This window comes from Chiloscyllium punctatum, chromosome 3 (genome assembly GCF_047496795.1).
Source record: "Chiloscyllium punctatum isolate Juve2018m chromosome 3, sChiPun1.3, whole genome shotgun sequence".
Classification (NCBI taxonomy): domain Eukaryota; kingdom Metazoa; phylum Chordata; class Chondrichthyes; order Orectolobiformes; family Hemiscylliidae; genus Chiloscyllium; species Chiloscyllium punctatum.
The window spans coordinates 106,430,007-106,453,352 of NC_092741.1; the positions used below are offsets into that span (position 1 = coordinate 106,430,007).

General features: G+C 41.7%; 1 protein-coding gene across 6 annotated transcripts in view; it reads right to left on the reverse strand.

Annotated features, from left to right (window-relative positions):
• The window catches only part of fam135a (family with sequence similarity 135 member A), a 306,374-nt gene that overhangs the window by 206,568 nt on the left and 76,460 nt on the right, over window positions 1–23,346 (reverse strand). For all 6 annotated transcript variants that reach the window (XM_072557991.1, XM_072557972.1, XM_072557981.1 and 3 more), the window contains one exon: window positions 2,183–2,262. In XM_072557991.1, the coding sequence (XP_072414092.1) occupies window positions 2,183–2,240 (58 nt within the window). In that variant the 5' untranslated portion in view covers window positions 2,241–2,262. The remainder of the gene's footprint in view (window positions 1–2,182; window positions 2,263–23,346) is intronic.

Consider the following 23,346-nt stretch of genomic DNA (forward strand, 5'->3'; position numbering starts at 1 on the left):
ACCCGGAGGAAACCCACGCAGACACGGGGAGAATGTGCAAACTCCACATAGTCAGTCGCCTGAGGTGGGAGTTGAACCCAGGTCTCTGGTGCTGTGAGGCAGCAGTGCTAACCACTGGGCCACCGTGTTTCTGTCAGGAGCTCGAGATCTCCTTCGGATAATCAGATATTCAGATAATTGAGGTTCCTCTGTACAAGTTAGTCATAGAGTTGTACAGCATAGAAACATACCCTTTGGTCCAACTCGTCTGTGCCAACCAGATATCCCAACCCAATCTAGTCCCACCTGCCAGCACCTGGCCCATATCCCTCCAAACCGTTCCTATTCATATGCCCAACCAGATGCCCTTTAAATGTTGTAATTGTACTAGCCTCCACCACTTCCTCTAGCAGTCCATCCCACACATGCCACCCTCTGCGTGAAAAAGTTGCCCTTTAGGTCTCTTTTATATCTTTCCCCTCTCACCCTGAACCTACACCCTCTAGTTCTGGACGCCCCCACCCCACGGAAAAGACTTTGTCTGTTTATCCTATCCATGCCCCTAATGATTTTATAAATCTCCATTAGGTCACCCCTTAGCCTTCGATGCTCCAGGGAAAACAGCCCTCGCCTATTCAACCTCTCCCTATAGTTCAAATCCTCCAACCCTGGCAACATCCTTGTAAATCTTTTCTGAACCCTTTCAAGTTTCACAACATCTTTCCGATAGGAAGGAGACCAGAATTGCATGCAATATTCCAACAGTGGCCTAACCAACCACAACATGACCTCCCAATTCCTGTACTCAATATTCTAACCAAACGCCTTCTTCGCTATCCTATCTACCTGCGACTCCACTTTCAAGGAGCTATGAACCTGCACTCCAAGGTCTCTTTGTTCAGCAACGCTCCCTAAGACCTTACCATTAAGTGTATAAGTCCTGCTTTGATTTGCTTTCCCAAAATGCAGCACATCGTATTTATCTAAATTAAACTCTACTTCTCAGCCCATTGGCCCATCACAGAGGGTGGTGGTGGAGGGTTGTTTTTCAGACTGGAGGCCTGTGACCAATGGAGAACCACGAGGATTGATGCTGGGTTCACTACTTTGCATCATTTATATAAATGATTTGGATGTGAGCAGAAAAAGTATAGTTACTAAGTTTGCAGATGACACCCAAATTGGGAGTGTACTGGACAGCGAAGAAGTTTATCTCAGATTACAATGGGATCTTGATTATAGTCCTGCTTTCTCTAGAATTTATAAGTTTAAGGAGTGGTCTGGTTGAAGTCTTCAAGATATTAAGAGGAAAAGACAGGATAGATAAAGTATTTCCACAGGTTGGGGATTCTAGAACATAGTCTGAGACAGCCTGTTCAGGAGAAATGTTAAAATGCATTTCTATACACAAAGGGTGGTAGATGTTTGGAACTCTTCTTCAAACAGCATAGATGCTGGATCATTGCTAAGTTTAAATCAGAGATAGATATATTTTTTGCCAAGTACAGATATAAAGGGATATGGTTCAAAGTTAGGCCATAAATCAGCCATGATGTCAGTGAATTGTGAAACAGGCTGAATGCTCTATTTCCATTCTTATGTTCCTATCTGTTGACATAAAAAGCTGTCCTGAATATGTTTCAAGAAACTTGTCCCCCCAAAACCCTTTATAACTCAACTATTTCAATTCATGCCGAAATTGAAATCCCCTAGCATAAATACTCCATAATTATTTTTACATACCTCAGTGAATTTGAAGATTCCGTAACCTAGAATGTTGAACTGCCAATCCTGCCCCTCTCTACATCATGTCTCTGTGACAGTAATCTTGCAATTCCACATGACAATTCACACCCTTAAATCCTTGGTTTTATCTATAATACTCCTATCATTAAAGCCTAACATATCGGAACTGCTTCTGTCTTGGTTTGTTTACCAAAGCATGCCAAGGTCCCTGTTGCACTAACACTGTGTCCTTCTCCTGCTGAAATAGTTTAAATTCCTCCTAACAGCACTAGCAAATCCATCCAGAAGGATGTTGGTCTCACCCTGGTTCAGGAGCAGACAATCCTGCTATTACAAGTCTCAACTTCCCCAGAAATAATCCCAGTAATCCAGGAATCTAAAACCTTCTCTCCTACATTAACTCTTGAGCCGCTAATTCAAGTTATTAAATATTCAAGCCTCTTTCTATTCCTCCTACCTGTTGGATTCAGCAAACTGGCCTCCATCTTGTGCGGAATTCTGGGAGGCAGCTTCATCGTTGCACGAATCTGGTAAAATCTAAAAAGGAAAATGTACAGATACAATATTAAAAGGATAGTACATGATTCATAGTTGTTGAATGATTCAGACATATTAAAGAAAAATTCTAACTTCAAATACTTCATAATTTCCATTCTGTTAATCCAATGCTCATCGATTTGATGAGAAGAAAAACACTGTCACGTTTCCTTTAAAAATCAACTCCAACTGATAGGCTTCTCATCCCTAACTCTGGAATACATATTGAGACCCTACCGTGTGGAAAGAGGCCATTCAACTCCCCGATTCTGCACTGACCCTTAGAACAGCCTCCCACCCAGACTGAGCCTCCTACCCTGTCTCCATAATCCTGCATTTATCATGGCTAATTTGCCAGCCTGCACACCTCTGGACACTAGAGAGCAATTTAGCACTCTCAATCCATCTAACTGGCATACCTTTAGACGGAGAGAAGAAACCGGAGCACCTAGACACAGGGAAATTATGCAAATTCCACACAGACAGTCACCCAATGCTGGAAATGAATCTGGGTCCCTAGTTCTGTGAGACAGCAATGCTAACACTGAGCCATTGTATCACCCTATAGTACAACTATATATAATCACAACATTTTGCATTACAAAGTATCTTAAATAAATAAAGGATCCTAAGATGGTTCACAAGATCACAGAGAAAAGCCAATCAATACAAAGCCAAAAGAATACATTAAGGTGAAAAAGAGGCATAGGATTTACAGCATAGAAACAGACCCTTACACCAACAGGACTCTGCCAATGTTTATGCTCCACATGCATCTTCTCTCATCCTATCTCATCAAAAACTATTACCCAAATCTACACTTCCTTTCTCCCTTGTATTCTTGGTTTAAAATGCGAGGGATTAAAGAATTAAATTACAAGGGACAGGTTAATGAAAGTACTTCACGAAAGATTATTAACCTGAAACAATAACCCAGTTTCTCCACAGATGTTGCATGAGCTGCTGAGTATTGCTCGCATTTTTTTCAAATTTTATTTTTCCAACTGTTGCAATAATATCAGCTAGTTTTTCTTTAAATAAAGAAGATTTTAAAAATGCAATGAGATGCTTAATTGGAAAAACAAATTCAATAATAGATGAAGAGAAAGTATTTGATTAGGTAGGGCTCAGAACAAGGAGGAAGTTGATTTCAAGTTAGAGATAGGCATGTAAAGGGCTTTTGCCCGAAACGTCGATTTTACTGCTCCTCGGATGCTGCCTGAACTGCTGTGCTCTTCCAGCACCACTAATCCAGAATGTAAATGGCGACGTCAGGAAATACTTCAGGTCCTTTGTGTTGGGCAGGGGTGGGGGTGGGCTTGGGAAAACTGCTTTGTTCTCCTTGCGCAGATTAAGATTCAATATATAATGTTCATGATTAGAAAACACTTTTGGTCGATAGGATTGGGAGAAGCCAATTCCTCTGTTAGGGGAATCTTGAACAAGGGCATAAAATCTTATCATTAACGCTGGATGATTCAGAATGATGACAGAAAGATCTGCATCAAACCAAGTGTACTAACAATGTAGAACTGTCTTGTCCAAAAATGTTGATTAAAAATTGATAGATTTTTGTTGGCAAGAGTCATGGAAACAAAATAGATATGTCAAGTTAAGATACAGATCAGCTAAGGCCCAACTGGATATGGAACAGGCTGGAGAGGATGAACGGCATGCAACTGTTCATATGTTCCATTAAAAAGATTAAGGAAATGATTATCACAGAATCCCTACAGTGTAGAAAAAGGCCATTCGGCCTGATGAGTTTGCATTGACTCTCTAAAGAGCATCCAACTCTGCCTACTCCATCTCCATAACCCTACATGGGGTTTATACCATGGCTAACTTACCTAACCTACACACTGCTGGGTACTATGGGGCAAATTTTAATATGGTCAGTCCACCGACCTGCACATATTTGAACTGTGGGAGGAAACTGGAGCACCCCAGGAAACCCATGCAGACACACAGAAAGCCCAAGGCTAGAACTGAACCCAGGTCCCTTTAGCTGTGAGACAGCAGTGCTAACCACAATTTTTAAAAAAACTACAGATGCTGGAAATCAGAAACAAAATCAGAAATTGCTATAAAAATTCAGCAGATCTGGCAGCATCTGTGGAGAGAAAGCAGAGTTAATGTTTCTGGTCCAGTGACCCTTCTTCAGAACCCTAACCATAATGTATTATTTAAATACAAATCTGGGTCTGATTTCCAATGCCTTTCACCTTAGTGTTGTCATAGAAAAGCAGAAATGATGCAGCACAGAACATCTTATCCAAGCTGACCCAAAGACCAGATGACCATCCTAATCCCATTTTCTTTAGGTATATTCGAAAGAGCAGTTAAGAGAAGATGTTTATCAATGTCATTTCAGAGAATGGTTTTTATTCATTCATGGCACATGGGTGTCGCAGGTCACACCAGCATTTGTGACTGCATCTCCAAGAGTCACTTGTAATGCTATGGTTCTGGAGTCGCATGTAAGGTAGACTATGTGAAATTACAGATTTCCCTCAAGGGCAAACTAAATATTCTTTTTACAATCACCAGTGGTTATATGATCACCTTAAAGGTAATATTAATTCCATATTTTCATTTAATTCAAATGCCACCATTTGCCATGGTGGGATTTGAACTCTCATCCCCAGAACATCAGCCTAAGTTCTGATTTACTAGTCCAGAGATTTATCATTATGTCACTGGTTAATGTTTCAGGTTATGAATGGGCTAGAGACGTGAATTGGAGGAATAGAGGTTACAGACATTTGGATAACTAGAAGAGGTTACATGGTATTAATGTAGGTTAAGAACAAAGAAAAATTTGAATTTAAGGATGAGAATTTTAAATTCAAGCTGTACGGGGATCAGGAGCCAATGCAAGCACAACAGGGATGAAAGAATGGAACTCAGCATAAATAACTAGTTAAACAGAGTTTTGGATGAACTTACATTTATGGAAGATTCCAGATTGTAGATAAGTTCAGCACTGGAATAACAAAATCTGGAGATAGCAAAGGCAAGGAACAGGGTTTTAGCAGCTGGGTTGAGGCAAGGACTTAAGCTGGCAATTTTAGGCAGGTAGAAATATGTGGCCATAAATATGAACAGCATATGTCACTAAATGACTGCAGGGCATTCTGAAAAGGGAGGGCAACATGACAGTATACATGGTACATTATTGGTATTAATGAAATAGTAGAAAAAAGGATGAGGTCCCGAAAGTAGAATTTAGAAAGCTTAGTAGTAGATGAAAGAACAGGTCATTAAAAGGAGTTATCTCTGGATTATTTCTGGTGCCATGTTAGGTCATCCCAGATAATGAGAGGTTAGACAGATTGTGCAGGAGGGAGTTATTTAGATTTTTGGGACACTGGGACTATTTTTGGGGGTGGTGATATCTATACATGATGGAAGGGTCACATTTGAAATGGAATGGAAAGAGCATCCTCGCGAGGTGATTTGTTATGGTGTTGGGAAAGGAGGTAGAGGACGGATGTGTCACAATATTGATCAAGGGAATCAATTACAGCAATAAAGAGGGGTGACATCTGAGAACATTCCTCAAACTAAGCCATATTGGTAGAACTTAAAAATCAAACAAGCAATCACATTGCTGGGAGTATACTAGACTGCCTAACAGTCTGAGAGACATAGAAGAACAAATCTGTAGCCAAATTTCAGAGAAGTGTAGAAGTAACAGGGCAGTAATAAAAGGGAATTTTGACTTCCAACAGTAACTGCTATAGTCAGAGTGTGAAAGGTTTATACAGAGCGGAATTCTTAAATGCATCCAGGAGAGCTCACAAGGCCTCACGTGAAAGTGGTAGTCATGGATTAATTTTAGGTAATGAAACAGGCAAGTAGTGGAAGTATCAGTGGGGAACCATTTCGCAGACAATAATCAACACCAGTAGATTCAAGCTTGTTATTGAAAAGGACAAAGACTGGCCTGAAATATATCTACATATATAATTGTGTGTGTGTGTAGTGTGTAGCGTGTAGCGTGTGGCGTGTGTGCGCGCGAGGGGTGCGCATGGGTGAGAGGTGGGTGTGCGCACGCGTGATGTGTGCACACACACACGTGGCTTTGAATAAGTTTATATGTGATTTGGCCAGATGTAGACTGGGAGCAGACATTTATGGATAAATCTGAGTCAGAACAGGGGTCACATTCAAGGACAAAATAGGGAGAGTAAGGGATAATATGTTCCAAAAAGGTACAAGTGAGGACTCCAGATGCTAGAGAATAGAGTTGAGAGTATGGTACTAGAAAAGCACATCAGGTCAGGCAGCATCTGAGGAGCAGGAAAATCAACATTTCGGGCAACTATGTTCCAATAAACACAAAGGGGGGGATCAAGTTGACAGATCTGTAGTTTCCCGTGTTATCCTTTGCTCCTGTCATCGAGCAAATCATAGAATCCCTAGTCTGGATGCAGGCCATTCGGCCCATCATATCCACACCAACCCTCAAGAGCATCCCACTCAGACCCAGAACACTCGGCCTTCAAGCCTACTCTGCACTCAATATGAACATAGCTGATTATTCAACACAGTACCTTGTTTCCACTTTCTTCCTACACCTTTTGATCCTTTTAGCCAGAAGAACGATGTCTAACTCTTTCTTGAAAACATTCAACATTTTGACCTAAGTTGCCTTTTTCCACAGGTTCACCATTCTGGGTGAAGAAATGTTTCCGCATCTCAGTCCTAAATGGCCTGTCTGGTATTCTTAAACAGTGATCTCTTGTTCTGGTCTGACTAGCCATCAGGAACATCCTTTCCTGCATTTACCCTGTCTAGACTGGTTAGAAATTTATCCGTTTCAATGAGGCTCCCACCCCCCGCCCCATTCTTCTGTGTTAGGGGCAGTGTCCCTACCTTGAGCCAAGAGACTTGGATTCAAGTCCCACCTGCTCCAGAAGTGTGTAATAACATTTCTGAACAGCTTGATTAGAAAATACAAATTCCAGTGAAAATAGTTCTACCCATCCAATCTCACTTCATATGTCAGTCCTGCCTACTTCTCAGGAATCAATCTGGTAAACGTTCACTGCACTCACTCCATAACCACAACATTCTTCACAGACAAAATGGCACACACTACTCCAGGTGTGGTCTCAGCAAAGCCCTGTATAATTGTAGCCAACCATCCTTGCTCCAGTACTTGAATCTTCTGTGAAGGTCCAACATACTATTTGCCTTCTTCACATGCTTATTTACTTTGAGCAACTCATGTAAAAGGACACCCAGATCTCGTTAAACTTCCCTCTCTCCCAACCAATTGCCAGGAGAAAGATAGCACAGCAGATGCTGGAGAGTCAGAGTCAAAAAGTGTGGTGCTGGAAAAGTACAGCAAGTCAGGCTGCTGGAGGAGAAGAGTTGGTGTTTTGGGCAGAAGACCTTCATCAGGAATGTGGAGGGGGAAAGGGGCTGAGGGAAAGGTAGGTGGGGTGGCTTTAGATGAATGCAAGATGGGAAGTAACTGTGGGAAGTTAGGTGGGAAGAAAGATGGACAGGTAGGACAGGTCAAGAGGGCAGTGCCATGTTGGAGGGTTGAATTTGGGATGAGGTGGGGAGAGGGGAGATTTTGAAACTAGTGAAGTCGATGTTGGTGCCGTGTGGTTGCAGGGTCCCCAGGCGTAAGAGGAGGCATTCTTCCTCCATTTAGCAGGTGGCTTTGATTTGACGGTTGAGGAGGCCCAGAATCTACATGTGCTTTTGAAAGTGAGAGGGGGAGTTGAAGCAGTTGGCCACAGGGCAGTGGGGTTGTGTGGTGCATGCAGATCAGAGATGTTCCCTGAACCGCTCCATGAGTTGGTGTCCTGTCTCCCCAGTGTAGACGAGACCACATTGAAAGCAATGGATAAAGTAGATGAGGTGGCTGGATGTGCAGTAGAATCTCCACCGGATTTGAAATAATCCTTTAGGGCCTTGGACAGAGGTGAGGGTGGAGGTGTGAACGCAGGTTTGCAACTCGTGAGCGCCCATTCAGATAATAATCTGTCTTCCTGTTTTTGCCAAAGTGAATAATTTCAGTTATCTGCCATAATTTTCCCACTCACCCAACTTGTCCAAATCACAATGAAGCATTTCTGCATCTTCTTCATATCACCCTCTCAACCAGCTTTATACTGTCTGCAAACTTGGAGATATTACATTTAGTTCCCTTACTTAGATCTTTAATATATTTTGTAAATAATTGGGGTCCAAGCACTGATCCCTGCGATATCCCACTAGTCACCAGCTACCACTCGGAAAATGGCCTGTTTATTCCTCCTGTTTCCTGTCTGCTAACAGGTTCACTATCCATGTCAGTACATTCCCCTTAGTCACCTGCTCTAATTTTACGTTAACCTCTTACGTTGGACCTAAGCAAAAGCCTTCTTCAAGTCCAAATGAATTACATCTACTAGCTCCCCCTTCTCAACTCAGTTGTTAAATCCTCAAATATAATTCCAGTACAATTGCCAAGCATGAAGCCCCTTTTATAAATCCATGCTGACTCTGCCCTATCCCGATTTTCCCACTATTAATGTCAAACTAGCAAGTTTAAAGCTCCCAACTTTCTTTTTTCTTAAATAACGGGGTTACAATAACAATCCTTCAATCTATAGAAACTGTTCTATCAAATCTTGGAAGGTAAGCACTAATACATCCAGTACATCTACAGCCATTTCCTTAAGTACTCTAGGATGTACGTTATTTGGGCCTGGGATTTATCAGTCTTTAATCCCAATTACTTCAATACCATTTCCTGCCTAATACTGATTTCCTCCAGCTTCTCCCTCTCACTAGACCCTGCGTTCTCAACATTTTGGGATTTGATTTGTGCCTGCCTTTGTGAAGACAGAATGAAAATATGTATTTAATTGCAGAGAACAGAATAACAAGGAACAGACCCTTCAGTCCACCATGCCTATGGCGATCATGATGCCATTCTAAACTAATCTCATCTGCCTGTTCATGGTCCATATTCTTCTATTCTCTGCATGTTCATGTGTCTATTTAAATGCCTCTTAAAATTTGCATTTGTATCAGCTTCTACCACCACCTTCAGCTGTGCTTTCCAGGCACCTACCACCTGCTGCGTAAGAAACCTTTCTTGCAAATTACCTTTAAACTTTCTCTCACTCACCTTAAACCGAGGTTTCCTAGTTTTTGACATTGCCATCCTGGGAAAATGACTCTGATTATCCACCCTATCTATGTCTCTCAATTTTATATACTTCTATCAGGTTTCCACTCAGCCTCTAATGCTCCAGCAAAATCAATTCACATTGTTCTTAGAGCAAACACGGCAACATCCTGGTAAATCTCTTCTGCACCCTTTCAAAAGCCTGCACATCCTTCTTAGAGTGTGGTGAACAGAACTGCACAAAACACTCAATGTGGTCTAACTGAGGTTTTATACTGCAACATGACTGGCCAACTGTCATACTCAATGCCCTGAGTGATGAAGGCAAGCATGTTATATACCTTATCAGTTACGTTACAATTTTCATGGAGTTATGGATGTGCACCTTCAAGTTTCTATGTATACCATGCTCCTAAGGATTCTTCCATTTCCTCTTGCATTTCAAAATGCATCAGCTTATACTTATCATGATTAAACTCCATCTTTCATTTCTCCATCTAACTTTCCAACTGATCTCTGTCTTCCATGACCAAACCAATTTTGTATTCAACTTAGCAACTCGATCCCATGTGACTAGTTTCTGGACCCACCTACAATGAGGAACCTTGTTAAATGCTTTTGTAAAGTCCATGTAGACAACATCTACTGCCCTACCTTCAACCATCTTTGTCACTTCCTCAAAAATGCTTAATCAAATTTGAGATAAGACCACCCCTGCATAAAGCAATGCTGACTATCCTTGATAAGTCCATTATTCTCTAAATGCAAGAGAGATTGTCCTGTCCTTAAGAATCTTATCACTGATGTAAGATTCATTGGTCTTTAATTTCCTGGATTATCCCTGTTCCCCTTAAACAAAGGAATAACATTGACTATTTTACAATCTTCTGAGACTTTGCCCATGGCTAAGGACAATATAAAAGATCTTTTGTCAAGGCCCCAGCAATTTCCTCTCTTGCCTCCCTCAGCATCTTGGGGTAGATTCCATTACGCTCTGGGGACTTATCAACTTTAATGCTTTTCAAGGCATCCAGTAACACCACCTTCTTAATATCGACATGTCCCACATATCAACATCGTACTCCTGATCTTACCATCATTCATGTCCTACCCCTTTATAAATACTGATATGAAATACTCATTAAGGACCTTACCACATGCATATTCCATGCATAAATTCAGTCCTTTGTTCATCAGTGTACTTAATCTTTCTCTAGCTACCCTCTTGCACTTAATATATGCATATGCCTTGAGATTCTTCTTAAACCTATTCACCAAGGATATTTCACACCCTCTTTTAGCCATCCTAACTCCTTGTGCTTCTGCTTCCTCTATATTCCTTAAGGGCCTCATCTGATTCCAGTTTACTAAACTTTAGACTAAATGTTCATTGTCTTGGCATCCAGTGTTTCAGAATTTTGCCATTCTTATCTTCATCTTCACAGGTACGTGCTGGTCCTGAACTCTGATCAACTGGCCTTTGAAAGACTCCCATATCAGATGTAGATTTATCCTTAAACGGCTGTCCCCAATCTAATTTTTCCAGTGCTTGTCTAATACTGCTGTATTTAGCCTTCATTCAATTTAGCACTATCACACATAGTCTTATCCACAACCATCATAAAACTTATGGAATTATGCTCACTGTTCACAAAACACTTTCCCAGTGAAGCTCTGATAACCTGATCAGGCTAACTCCCCATTACAAGGTCTAGTACAGCCCCTTTCCTTAGTTCAACTATCTGCATATTGTATAAAGAAGCCTACCTGGATACACCTAATAAATATAACATGTCTTAGTCCCTGGCACTAAGGGAGTGCCAGGCAATAATGCAGATATCCTTGTTGTTTTTACATCTTACCATGATCTGCCTATGTATCTGTTCCTCTATTTCCCTCTGGTTATTGTGAGGCCTATAGTAAAATCCCATTGTGATTGCCCCTTACCTATTTCTAAGTTTGACCCAAATGGTCTTGATGGATGTGCCCTCCACGACATCCTCCCTCTGTACATTCTCCTTAATCAGTAATGTATCGCATTCACCCTTTTTACACCCTTCTTTATAATGCCTGGAATGCTGAGGTGCCATTCCTGCCCACATATTAACCAAATTTCTATAATAACTACAAAGTCATAGCTTAATGCACTAATCCAGGCTCTAAGCTCATCTTCCTTATCTGTTACACTCCTTGCATTAAAATAAATGTACTTCAGACCACCAGTTCCGCTCTGCTAGTTAACCTGGCCCTGCCTGTTCTTCCTATTACACTTACTATTTAACCACTATCTTTCTCTCAAATACTCCATAACCTACTGTTCAGATTTCCACCCTCACCACACTAGTTTAAACCCTTCAAGTGGAACTAGTAAACCTCCCATCAAGGATATTCGTACACCTAAAGTTTAGGTGCAACCCATCCTTCTTGAATACATCCCTCCTACTCCCTCCCATGAGCCAATTATCTGAAGCCTTCCTTCCCCACTAACTTTTAGCAACGCATTAAACTAAATTATCTTCCTATTTTCAGCCTCACTAGCAAGTGGTACAGTTGAGTAATCCTGAGATTACAACCCTCGAGGGCCTGTTTTCAACTTTTGAGCAAACTTCATAAATTCCCTTTGCAGGATCTCATCACTCTTCCTGTCTGTGTTGATATGGACTATGACCTCGAGCTGCTCATCCTCCCCTTTCAGAAAGTCTTGTGCCTGCTCATGCACTATCTTGATTCAGCGTCAGAGAAGCATATACCATCCTTAAGTTTCACTCACGACCACAGTAACACCTATCTGTCCCTGTCTATAGAATCCTCCATCACTCCCACTAGCCTACACTTCAACTCTCCCTGTTTTACAGCAGAGCAAATGGTGGTGCCATTAATCTGGATGCTGCTGTTCCTTTCTCCTGAGAGGCCACTCTCAACAACAGTATCTACTTGTTTGAGATGGGCATAGCCTCAGGGGCTATGCACTCCTGCACTGCCTGCTTGCCCCTCCTGAAGGGTACAATTCTATCTGGTTGACCACATTCCTAAAACATCTATTTATAAAACTTTCTGCCTCATATACCCTCCTCAGTGACTCCAACTGCTGCTCCAACTGGTTCATGCAGTCTGAGAGGAAATGCAAGGATACACCTCCTGCAGAATTAGCTATCAGGGATATCTGACTTCTCTCTGATGTCCTACATCTTACAAGAGGATCACACACATCACTGAAGTGCTATATTACTCCTCTAATAACTATTGGATTAAAAGAAAAGGAAAGACTTTACACCTTGCCTTAGCTTCATGTTGCTTGCCCTCTTCAGTGAAGCCTGATGTTCACCAAATCCTGCACTTGCTGAAAATGTGTTGCTGGAAAATATTCCGCAAGTAGGAGAACGTTTCAGAGAACACCTCTGGGACACCCGGACCAACCAACCCAACCATCCCGTTGCTCAACACTTCAACTCCCCCTCCCACTCCACCAAGGACATGCAGGTCCTTGGACTCCTCCATCACCAGACCATTTCAACACGATGGCTGGAGGAAGAGCTCCTCATCTTCCGCCTAGGAACCCTCCAACCACAAGGGATGAACTCAGATTTCTCCAGTTTCCTCATTTCCCCTCCCCCCACCTTGTTTCAGTCCCAACCCTTGAACACAGCACCGCCTTCCTAACCTGCAATCTTCTTCCTGACCTCTCTGCCCCCACCCCCACTCCGGCCTATCACCCTCACCTCGACCTCCTTCCATCTATCGCATTTCCAATGTCCCTCCCCCAAGTCCCTCCTCCCTACCTTTTATCTTAGCCTGCTGGACACACTTTCCTCATTCCTGAAGACAGGCTCATGCCCAAAACGTCGATTCTCCTGCTTCTTGGATGCTGCCTGACCTGCTGCACTTTTCCAGCAACACATTGTCAGCTCTGATCTCCAGCATCTGCAGTCCTCACTTTCTCCTCAAAGCCTGCACTTGACCTCACAGCCCCTTTGCAAATGGCCATTCCCAAAATAGCCCTATACTTAGATGCTGCTCCTCCTATTGAGCAGCGGGTTAACTCAAATCCCCTTCTCAGTTGTAATGAGCAAGCTTTCTCCAAAGGTCTTTTTGATCACTTCTTGCCCATTCCTCCCCCATTTCTGAATGTATGTATGTCTTTATCAATTGTTTTCTCTTCATATACCTACAGAATTTTTTGAAGTCAGTTTGCATGTTCACCATAAGCTTACTCCTGAACTTTATTTTCCTCCTCTTGAATCAATTCCTTTGTCCTCCCTTCCTGATATCTAAACTACTCCCAATTCTCAGATCAGGTGCTTTACTTTGGCCTTTTCCTCAGATTTAGTATAATCCTTGCTTTGAAGCATCTTATTCCTTGGTCAGACAAAGTACTCATTCAGCACCTCAGCCATGTGCACCCACTCACCCAAACTCTGCTCCTTAATCAGCCCACTTCCTTACTAGCTATATGTTTTTATAACTTTTGGATTTCCTTTCTTAGCTAGTATTCTGTTTTCATACTTTCTGCTTCTCTAACCTGCTATTTCGATTCCTGAAGTCATACAACACCAGGTTATAGTCTAACAGATATATTTGAATTCCCAGGCTTGTGATTTCAGATAAACCTGTTGGACTATAACCTGGCATTGTGTGACTTTAACTTTGTTCACCCCAATCCAATACTGGCACCTTCACATCATGGTTTTCAATTCCTGTCTGAACTTTGGGTATTCAGTCTGATTGCATTGTGCACTTGAAATCTGTCATAACTATCCTTCTTAAACTTCCTGCTAATCTCCATCTCTTCTGTTATTCAGGAAGCTTTCGATCGGTTTGTCCTACCTTGGTCCTTTGTCTGTGCCAGAACCATCTTTTCTTTAATGGTACCCCATCGTTCACTTAAAGTTTTGCCTGTTAACTTTTAATTCTATTTTATCTGGGCCAGATCCATTCTTAAACTCCTGAAGTTGGCTTCACTCCCTAATTAATTCTTGCTTTAATTCTTCCTTTTCCAGACAAGCTAAACCTTCTGGTAGAATAATGACTGTCTGGTAAGTGCTCTCCTGCTGAAAACTGATCCACTTGACCTACAGTTAAAATCTCCAAGAGGGAGCCAAAAACCACAATAATCAAATAACTCGCAATAGTTCATTTAATGCAACATTTACTTGGACACAAACTAGAATCAGTGTGAATTAAATCTGATCGGTGATACTTCCAAGATAAATAAATTTCACTTTCGACAAATATACAACTTAGACAACCATAAGTGTTCTGCATTCGACACATACAGCATTGCTTAGCTACACTGTTCCATCTTGGAGTTCCTGATATTTAAACTGCTCCCAATTCTCAGTTCTTGTGCTTTATTTTAGCCTTTTCCTCAGACCTAGTACAATCCTTAATGTGGAAGACCTTATTCCTTGTCAAAGTACTCATTCAGCACCTCAGCAGCAAGGAACATTGAACTCTTTCCTTCAGGACATGACAATCCTGATACTGTAGCTTTTAAGGGTCCCTCTTCAACCAGCCATTAATACCTATTTAACAATATGGCCCTCAGAGAAGCAGAGCTCTTTTATATGCCTGAGATATTTATAATACATTTAAGGATCCAATCCCTTATAGCTCTCATCCATAATTACCTCGAAACGTATCGAATCTACTTTTCTTCTCACTTTCAAAAAGTAAACTGATCCTTTCATATCGTGTTTCCTCACAAATTCTTTGTTTCCTTTTCCATCCCCCTTGAATTTTTCTTTGCTTCTGCATCTATGCTGTTATCTTCCAGCTCTTTGCTTGTAGCCTCTCTTTTGTGTGTGAAGCTTTCCACTATGTGGGAATCATGTGTTGGTACAGCTTCCAGGTTAGGGGTTGCCAAGCTCCATGCATTAGTATTTATTTTTCAAGAAAATTACAACTGATGCAAACTCTTTAAATGCACTTTAGACCAATTACAGATGCTATTAACATTTTTGGTCCCTTTTTCATTTGACTGAAAATATACTGCAATAGAAAGCTCTCCTACATACGCTCTAAGAATGCTTTATAGTCCGACTATTCTAGTTTATGTTCCGATGAAGTCCCTGATGTTCAGGCAGAATATTAGTGTCGCACTATAACTGAAATGTTTTAGAAGAGGTACAAGACGTTACAAACTCAGTAACAAAGTCAGAGAAATAGCTACTCTATCTGTTATAAGGAAGGTGTCAAGATCTAGAATACAAATTGCAGATGTAGGATTGTATGAAGCTAAAAGAATCAATGAAGCCTTAAGCTCTAAAACAAAGGAAACCAATAAACGGGGATAAGAGTTTTCATAAGCGCAGGTGGAAAACAGAATTTTGGATTAGGTGTCAAGTTGAAATGGATGTAGTTGGTAAAGTCAAATCAGAAAGTAAGTTTTGAAAATTATTCCACCCAGTGCAATAGTGAACAAGAACAGAAATGAACAACATCGCTTAATATGAAGCAAGTATTTTTGGTGATAGATATTTAGGTTAAACATGAGATAAGGAGATGCGGAGAGAGTCAAAGTGCCAAAAAGGTAACTTGGGAATGAAACATTGCACACAGTCTATTAAACAAAGTTAACTATAAACCTAGCAACGATGGTTTGAGATTGATGCAGAGGGTTTATGGTGAATAAATGTTAACTGCCCAAAATTATTGACAATACTTACTGAAATCCTGAGCTATACTGGGCAATCCCAGGATATATTCATAAATGGTGGGTAGCAAAATATTCTCCTAATCAAGGCGATTTTAAACCACGGATGACCTTTTGCAGCCTTCCCTCTCTAACGTAAGCCTAACTTGATTAATATTCTCCCAGCTTCTTTATGACCAATTTCACTGCCACCATGTAACCTCAAAAACATCTCAGAGCTACAGTATATCCAAGGCTCTTGGATAAGTGATTAAGTACTCTTATTTATTACACTATTTTCTACCAATTGCATGGTTTCTGACTCTTTAAACAACTGTAACAGAGAACAGGAACTCAAGAAAGCAATTTTATCTGGACAACAGACTAACAATGCAGGTGCTGCAAATTGGAAATAAAAGAAGAAAATTTGGGAATACTCAGCAAATCAGAAATCATTTATGGAGAAAGAAAACAGACTTAGCATTTCAGATTTTTCAATTCTCATCCAATGCACTTTGATCTGTATCATACAGCATATGAATTAGAAGCAAGAGTAAGCCATTCTGCCTCTCAAGCCTGCTCTGTCACAAGGTCTTAGCTAATCTGACTGCAGCTTCACCTTCACTTTTTTTTCTACACCCTAGTGTTCTCCAACTCCCTTGTTAGACATGAATTTATCTAATTCAGCCTTAAAAATACTCATTGACCCAGCTTCTGCTTTCTAGGGTAGTGTTCCACAGACTCAGGACCTTCTGAGAAAAATCAAAACAGATTACAAATGTGAGTGCAGCACGTTGTGGTTGAAAAGGTAATGTGTGGACAGAGTATCCGTGAAACATAACTTTTGGGATAGAAATTTGAAGCCGTCCATTTGGTTGGGTTATACAACCTGATTTATTCGGACAACTTTCCATTATCAGTGTTACAGGAAAAGCTTGGTTAGGGGCAGCAATAGACTCCAACAACACACATTATCATTTGTTAGGGAATAACTCAGAAATACAGATGAATATATATATAAATATTGTCTTTCCATTCTTTTCCATGCACACTAAAGGGCACTCAGTAGTAATCACTGAACTGCACTCCCGAGTGGAGTTTGCACTCCCGAGTTTGATACCAAACAGGCATTCTCCAACTTATTTCCTCTTAACATTAAACATGAATATTGCAGTTTCATTTTAAATTATCAGATTTGACACAGTCATTAGAATGTTATCATGATGGCAGGAGAACTTGAACGTGTGAAATGCTGTCGTACAATATGTGGGAAATCAGAGATATTTCTCATGTTCATGGTGACCACATATCCAGGAAGCATGTTTAGCTGCAGCTCCTGACTGTTCACACAGAATAGCTGGAACTGTGGACAACAAATCATGGAGCTTCCATAATGCTGAGACATCATGGACAGCATGTTTAGCGAGTTCATCATTCCACAAGTAATGGCTGCACAGGCAGAAACATGTTGGGTGACCACCAGGAAGGCTAGCGTGCATGAACAGGTAGTGTAGGGATCCCCTGTAGCCATCTCCCTTGCAAACGGATATATTGTGTTAGATACAGTTAGTAGTGGTGGTAGTGGTGGTCGTGGTCGGGGGGTGGGGAGGGAATAACCTTTCAGGGCAAAGCAGCAAAGTGGCATCACAATTGGCTCTGCTACACAGGAGGGCAGGAAAATGACTTGGACATCTTTAGTGATAGAGGACATGATTGCAAGGGGAATTGACAGATGGTTTGGGTGGACATAAACGAGATTCTCAAAACCCCTCTCTCCGTGCTGGTGCCAGGTCAGGAATGGTTTACAGCAGCTGCAGGACATTCTGCAGGAGGATGAACAGCCAGTAATCATGGTATGTGTCAGTACCAACAACATGGGTAAAAGAAAGTGACATCCTGCAAAGGGAACTCAGAGAGTTGGGAGGTACATTAAAGAAGAGGACTACGAAGGTTGCAATCTCCTGACTACTTCCAGCACCATGTGCAACTGAGTATAGGAAAGGAAGCTAGTTAGATCAACATGTGGCCAACAGGAGGGACAGCTTTTGATTTTTAGATCATTGTGACAGTTTCTGGGATGGTTGGGACCTGTCCAAGTCGGATAGGTTGCCCCTGAATCAGAATGGGTCCAATATCTTTGTTCAGAGGTTTGCTTCCGCTGTTGGGAGGTTTTAAACTATTTTGGAGAATTGTATCCATGTTGATGCAAGGACATTTTTTTTAGATTACTTACAGTGTGGGAACAGGCCCTTGGGCCCAACAAATCCACAGTGACCCTCCGAAGAGCAACCCACCCAGACCCATTTCCCTCTGACTAATGCACCTAACACTACGGGCAATTTAGCATGGCCAATTCACCTAACCTGCACATTTTTGGACTGTGGGAGGAAACTGGAGCACCCGGAAAAAACCTTCACAGACACGGGGAGAATGTGCAAACTCCACACAGACAGTTGCCTGAGGCGGGAATTGAACCTGGGTCTCTGGCACTGTGAGACAGCAGTGCTAACCACAAGCATGTCAAAAAATGTTCTAGTTAGAATCACTGAGACATAGTTGAAGGAAGGTCAGGACTAGTAGCTCAATACTCTCAGTTATATTAGTTTCAGGCATGATAGTGGGAGGATCAGGGAGATAAAGGAAAGATGGGCGCATTGCATTATTGATTAACAAAATTATCAGTGCAACAATGAGGGAGAATGTCTTGGTAGGCTCATCAAATGAGGTAGTCCAGGCAGGGTTTTAAAATTAAAATAAAGAGGCGATCACTGCTGAGATTACACTCCAGAATTCCCAAAGGTCTGATAGTGATAGAGGAGCATAGTTACAGGCAAATAACGGAAAAGTGTGAGGGGAATTGAGTTCAAGTAGTTAGGTATTTCAACTTTGATAACATTAATTGGGATAGCCTTAGTGTGAAAGGATTCGATGGGGTGGAATTTTTAAAGTGCACCCAGGACAGCTTTTTGTGCAAGGACACAGACAGTCTTGCAAGAGATGGGACAGTGCTAGATCTAACCATAGGAAATGAAGTCAGTCAAATGGGTGTATTATCAGTGAACAAACATTTTGGGGATAGTAACCACAATGATTCCCAAAGGGATCAAGGGATATTGATAGTTTGATAAGAAAAAAGAGAACTACATGTTCAGTACAGAATATTAAAAATAGGGAAAGCACTTCAGGAGTATGTGTGGAGTGAGATGCTTAAAAGAAAAATTAGGATCCCAAAGAGCAGCCATAAAAATATCTTTGGCATAGGATTGTATTAAGGGATTAAAAGCAGAGGATTACCAGGGAAAGAGTAAGGCCTATTAGAGACCAATGGAACAGAGATGGGTGAGGTCTTAAATGAATACTTCTCATTTGTATTCAACGGAGAAAATACATTGTAGCTGGAGATTTCAATTTGGATCATGGTTCAACAGCAAGTTAAAATTTGAGGAGATATTGGATGTTTTGGTGGGCATAAAGGTGTATAAATTCCCAGGGTCTGATGAGATTTGTCCCAGGCTGTTACAGGAGGCAAAGGAAGAGCTTGCTGGAGTCTTGGCAGGGATATTTAATATTTTGCTGGCCACAGGTGTAGCACTAGATGACTGGAGAATACTGAACGCGGTTCCTTTATTTAAAAAGGATAGCATGGATAGACCAGATAACTACAGATCAGTTAGCCAAACATTAGTGGTGAGGAAATTATTGAAAACTTCTGAGGGACAGGATTAATCAACACTTGGAAAAGTGGGGATTGATCAGGGATAGTCAGCACGGATTTGTTGGAGGGTGGTCCTGTCTGACTAATTTAACAGTTTTTATTTTGAAAAGGCAACCATATTGATAGACAATAGACAATAGACAATTGGTGCAGGAGTAGGCCATTCAGCCCTTCTAGCCTGCACCGCTATTCAATATGATCATGGCTGATCATTCCTAATCAGTATCCTCTTCCTGCCTTATCTCCATAACCCTTGATTCCACTATCTTTGAGAGCTCTATCCGACTCTTTCTTAAATGAATCCAGAGACTGGGCCTCCACTGCCCTCTGGGGCAGAGCATTCCACACAGCCACCACTCTCTGGGTGAAGAAGTTTCTCCTCATCTCTGTCCTAAATGGTCTACCCTGTATTTTTAAGCTGTGTCCTCCGGTTCGGCACTCACTCATCAGCGGAAACATGTTTCCTGCTGCCAGAGTGTCCAATCCTTTCATAATCTTATATGTCTCAATCAGATCCCCTCTCAGTCTTCTAAACTCAAGGGTATACAAGCACAGTCGCTTCAGTCTTTCAGTGTAAGGTAATCCCACCATTCCAGGAATTGACCTCGTGAACCTACGCTGCATTCCCTCAATAGCCAAAATGTCTTTCCTCAAATTTGGAGACCAGAACTGCACACAGTACTCCAGGTGTGGTCTCACCAGGGCCCTGTACAGCTGCAGAAGCACCTTTTTGCTTCTATACTCAATTCCTCTTGTTATGAAGGCCAGCATGCTATTAGCCTTCTTCACTACCTGCTTTACCTGCATGCTTGCCTTCATTGACTGGTGTACAAGAACACCCAGATCTCTCTGTACTGCCCCTTTACCTAAATTGATTCCATTGAGGTAGTAATCTGCCTTCCTGTTCTTGCCACCAAAGTGGATAACCATACATTTATCCACAGTAAACTGCATCTGCCAAGCATCTGCCCACTCACCTAACTTGTCCAGGTCACCCTGTAATCTCCTAACATCACATTTCACCCCGCCACCCAATTTTGTATCATCAGCAAATTTGCTAATGTTATTGCTGATACCATCTTCTATATCATTAACATATATTGTAAAAAGCTGCGGTCCCAGCACGGATCCCTGCGGTACTCCACTGGTCACCGCCTGCCATTCCGAAATGGAGCCGTTTATCACTACCCTTTGTTTCCTATCAGCCAACCAATTTTCAATCCAATCTAGTACTTTGCCCCCAATACCATGCGCCCTAATTTTACTCACTAACTTCCTGTGTGGGACTTTATCAAAAGCTTTCTGAAAGTCCAGGTACACTACATCTACTGGATCTCACTCGTCCATCTTCAGAGTTACATCCTCAAAAAATTCCAGAAGATTAGTCAAGCATGATTTCCCCTTCATAAATCCATGCTGACTCTGTCCTGTCCTGTTACTACTATCCAGATGTGCCTTAATTTCGTCCTTTAAAGTAGACTCCAGCCTCTTTCCCACCACTGAGGTCAGACTAACTGGTCTATAATTTCCTGCTTTCTCTCTTCCACCTTTCTTGAAAAGTGGTATAATATTAGCCACCCTCCAATCCTCAGGAACTGACCCTGAATCTATCGAACTCTGGAAAATAATCACCAACGCATCCACGATTTCCCGAGCCACCTCCTTCAGTACCCTGGGATGTAGACCATCAGGCCCCAGAGACTTATCAACCTTCAGACCTAACAGTCTCTCCAACACCAAATCCTGGCAAATATAAATTCCCTTCAGTTCAGGTCCTTCAGCCACTGTTACCTCAGGGAGATTGCTTGTGTCTTCCCCAGTGAACACAGATCTGAATTACCCATTTAATTCTTCTGCCATTTCTTTGTTCCCCATTATATATTCCCCTGTTTCTGTCTTCAAGGGCCCAATTTTAGTCCTAACCATTTTTTTGCCTTGCACATACCTAAAAAAGCCTTTACTATCCTCCTTTACATTATTGGCCAGTTTACCTTCGTACCTCATTTTTCCTCTGCGTATTTCCTTCTTAGTAATCCTCTGTTGCTCCTTAAAAGCTACCCAGTCCTCAGTTTTCCCACTTATCTGTGCTATGTTATACTTTTTCTCTTTTAACTTTATATGTTTCTTAACTTCCCTCGTCAGCCACGGCCGCCCATGCCTCCTCCTGGGATCTTTCTTCCTTTTAGGAATGAACTGACCCTGCAACTTCTGCATTATACTCAGAAATATCCGCCATTGTTCCTCCACAGTCCTCCCTGCTAAGGTATTGATGAGGCTAGTGCAGTTGATGTGGTTTATGTGGATTTCAGCAATGCCTTTGACATGGTCCCAAGTGGTCAGGTATCCAAAAGCTAAGAGCCCATGGGATCAAAGGTATGTTAGCAAATTAGATCCAAAATTGGCTTCCAATTTCTCCCCACAGTCCAAAGATGTGCAGGTCAGGTGAACTGGCCATGCTAAATTGCCCACAGTGTTAGGTGCATCAGTCAAAGGGAAATGGGTTTGGGTGGGTTACTTTTCAGAGGGTCGGTGTGGACTGGTTGGGTCAAAGGGCCTGTTTCCACACTGTAGAGAACCTAATCTAAAAACAAAAATAGGAAGCAAATCATGAATGGTTGTTTTTGTCATTGGAAGCCTGTAACAGCAATGTACCACAAGGATCGGTGCTGGGAATCTTGCTGTTTGTTATGTACATTAAAGACTTGGATGGGAATGTAGATGGAATAATTAGCAAGTTTGCAGATGACATAAAAAACGATGGTGGTGTTGATAGTGAGAAGGATGGTCTCAGGCTACAGTCTGGTATTGATCAACTGATAAATTGGGCAGAGCATGACATATAGAATTTAATCCTGATAAATGAGAAGCGATGCATTTTGCAAAGTCTCATAACGGAAGAATATACACAATGAACAGTAGGTCACCAAGGAGTACTGAGGAACAAAGGGACCGACAGATGACTCCAGACCCACAGTGGTTGACTCTTAACTGTCCTCTGGGCAACTACGGATGGGCAATAAATGCTGCCTGGCCAGTGATATTTTCATCCTCTGAATGAATGAAAAAAGGACCCTGGTGCAGACAAAGAACAAAGAACAGTGTAGAATGGGTATAGGCCCTTCAGCCCACCAAGATTCCACCGATACACAATGCCTTTCAAAAATAAAAACCTTTTCCTTTATTGGCTCCATACCCCTCTATTCCCTGTCAATTCATATATCCGTCAAGATACCTCTTAAAAGTTGTTGTTGTGTCTGCTTCTACCACCTCCTTTGGCAGCACATTCCTCTATGTGTTAAAAAAAACTTGTCTCTCACATCTCCTTTAATCTTATGCCTTTTCACCTTAGATGTATATTCTCTAGTAATTGACATTTCTATCTTGGAAAAAAGACTCTAATTATCCATGCCTCTCATGATTTTGTAGGCCTCTATCAGATCACGCCTCAGCCTCCGATGTTCAAGTGAAAAGAAACCAAGTTTGCCAATATTCTGGACCAGCTCTGACACCTCCTTCTCCTTCCTGGATCTCTCCATCTCCATTTTCAGCAACCGACTCAACACTGACATCAACTTCAAACCTAAAGGCTCCCTCATCTAT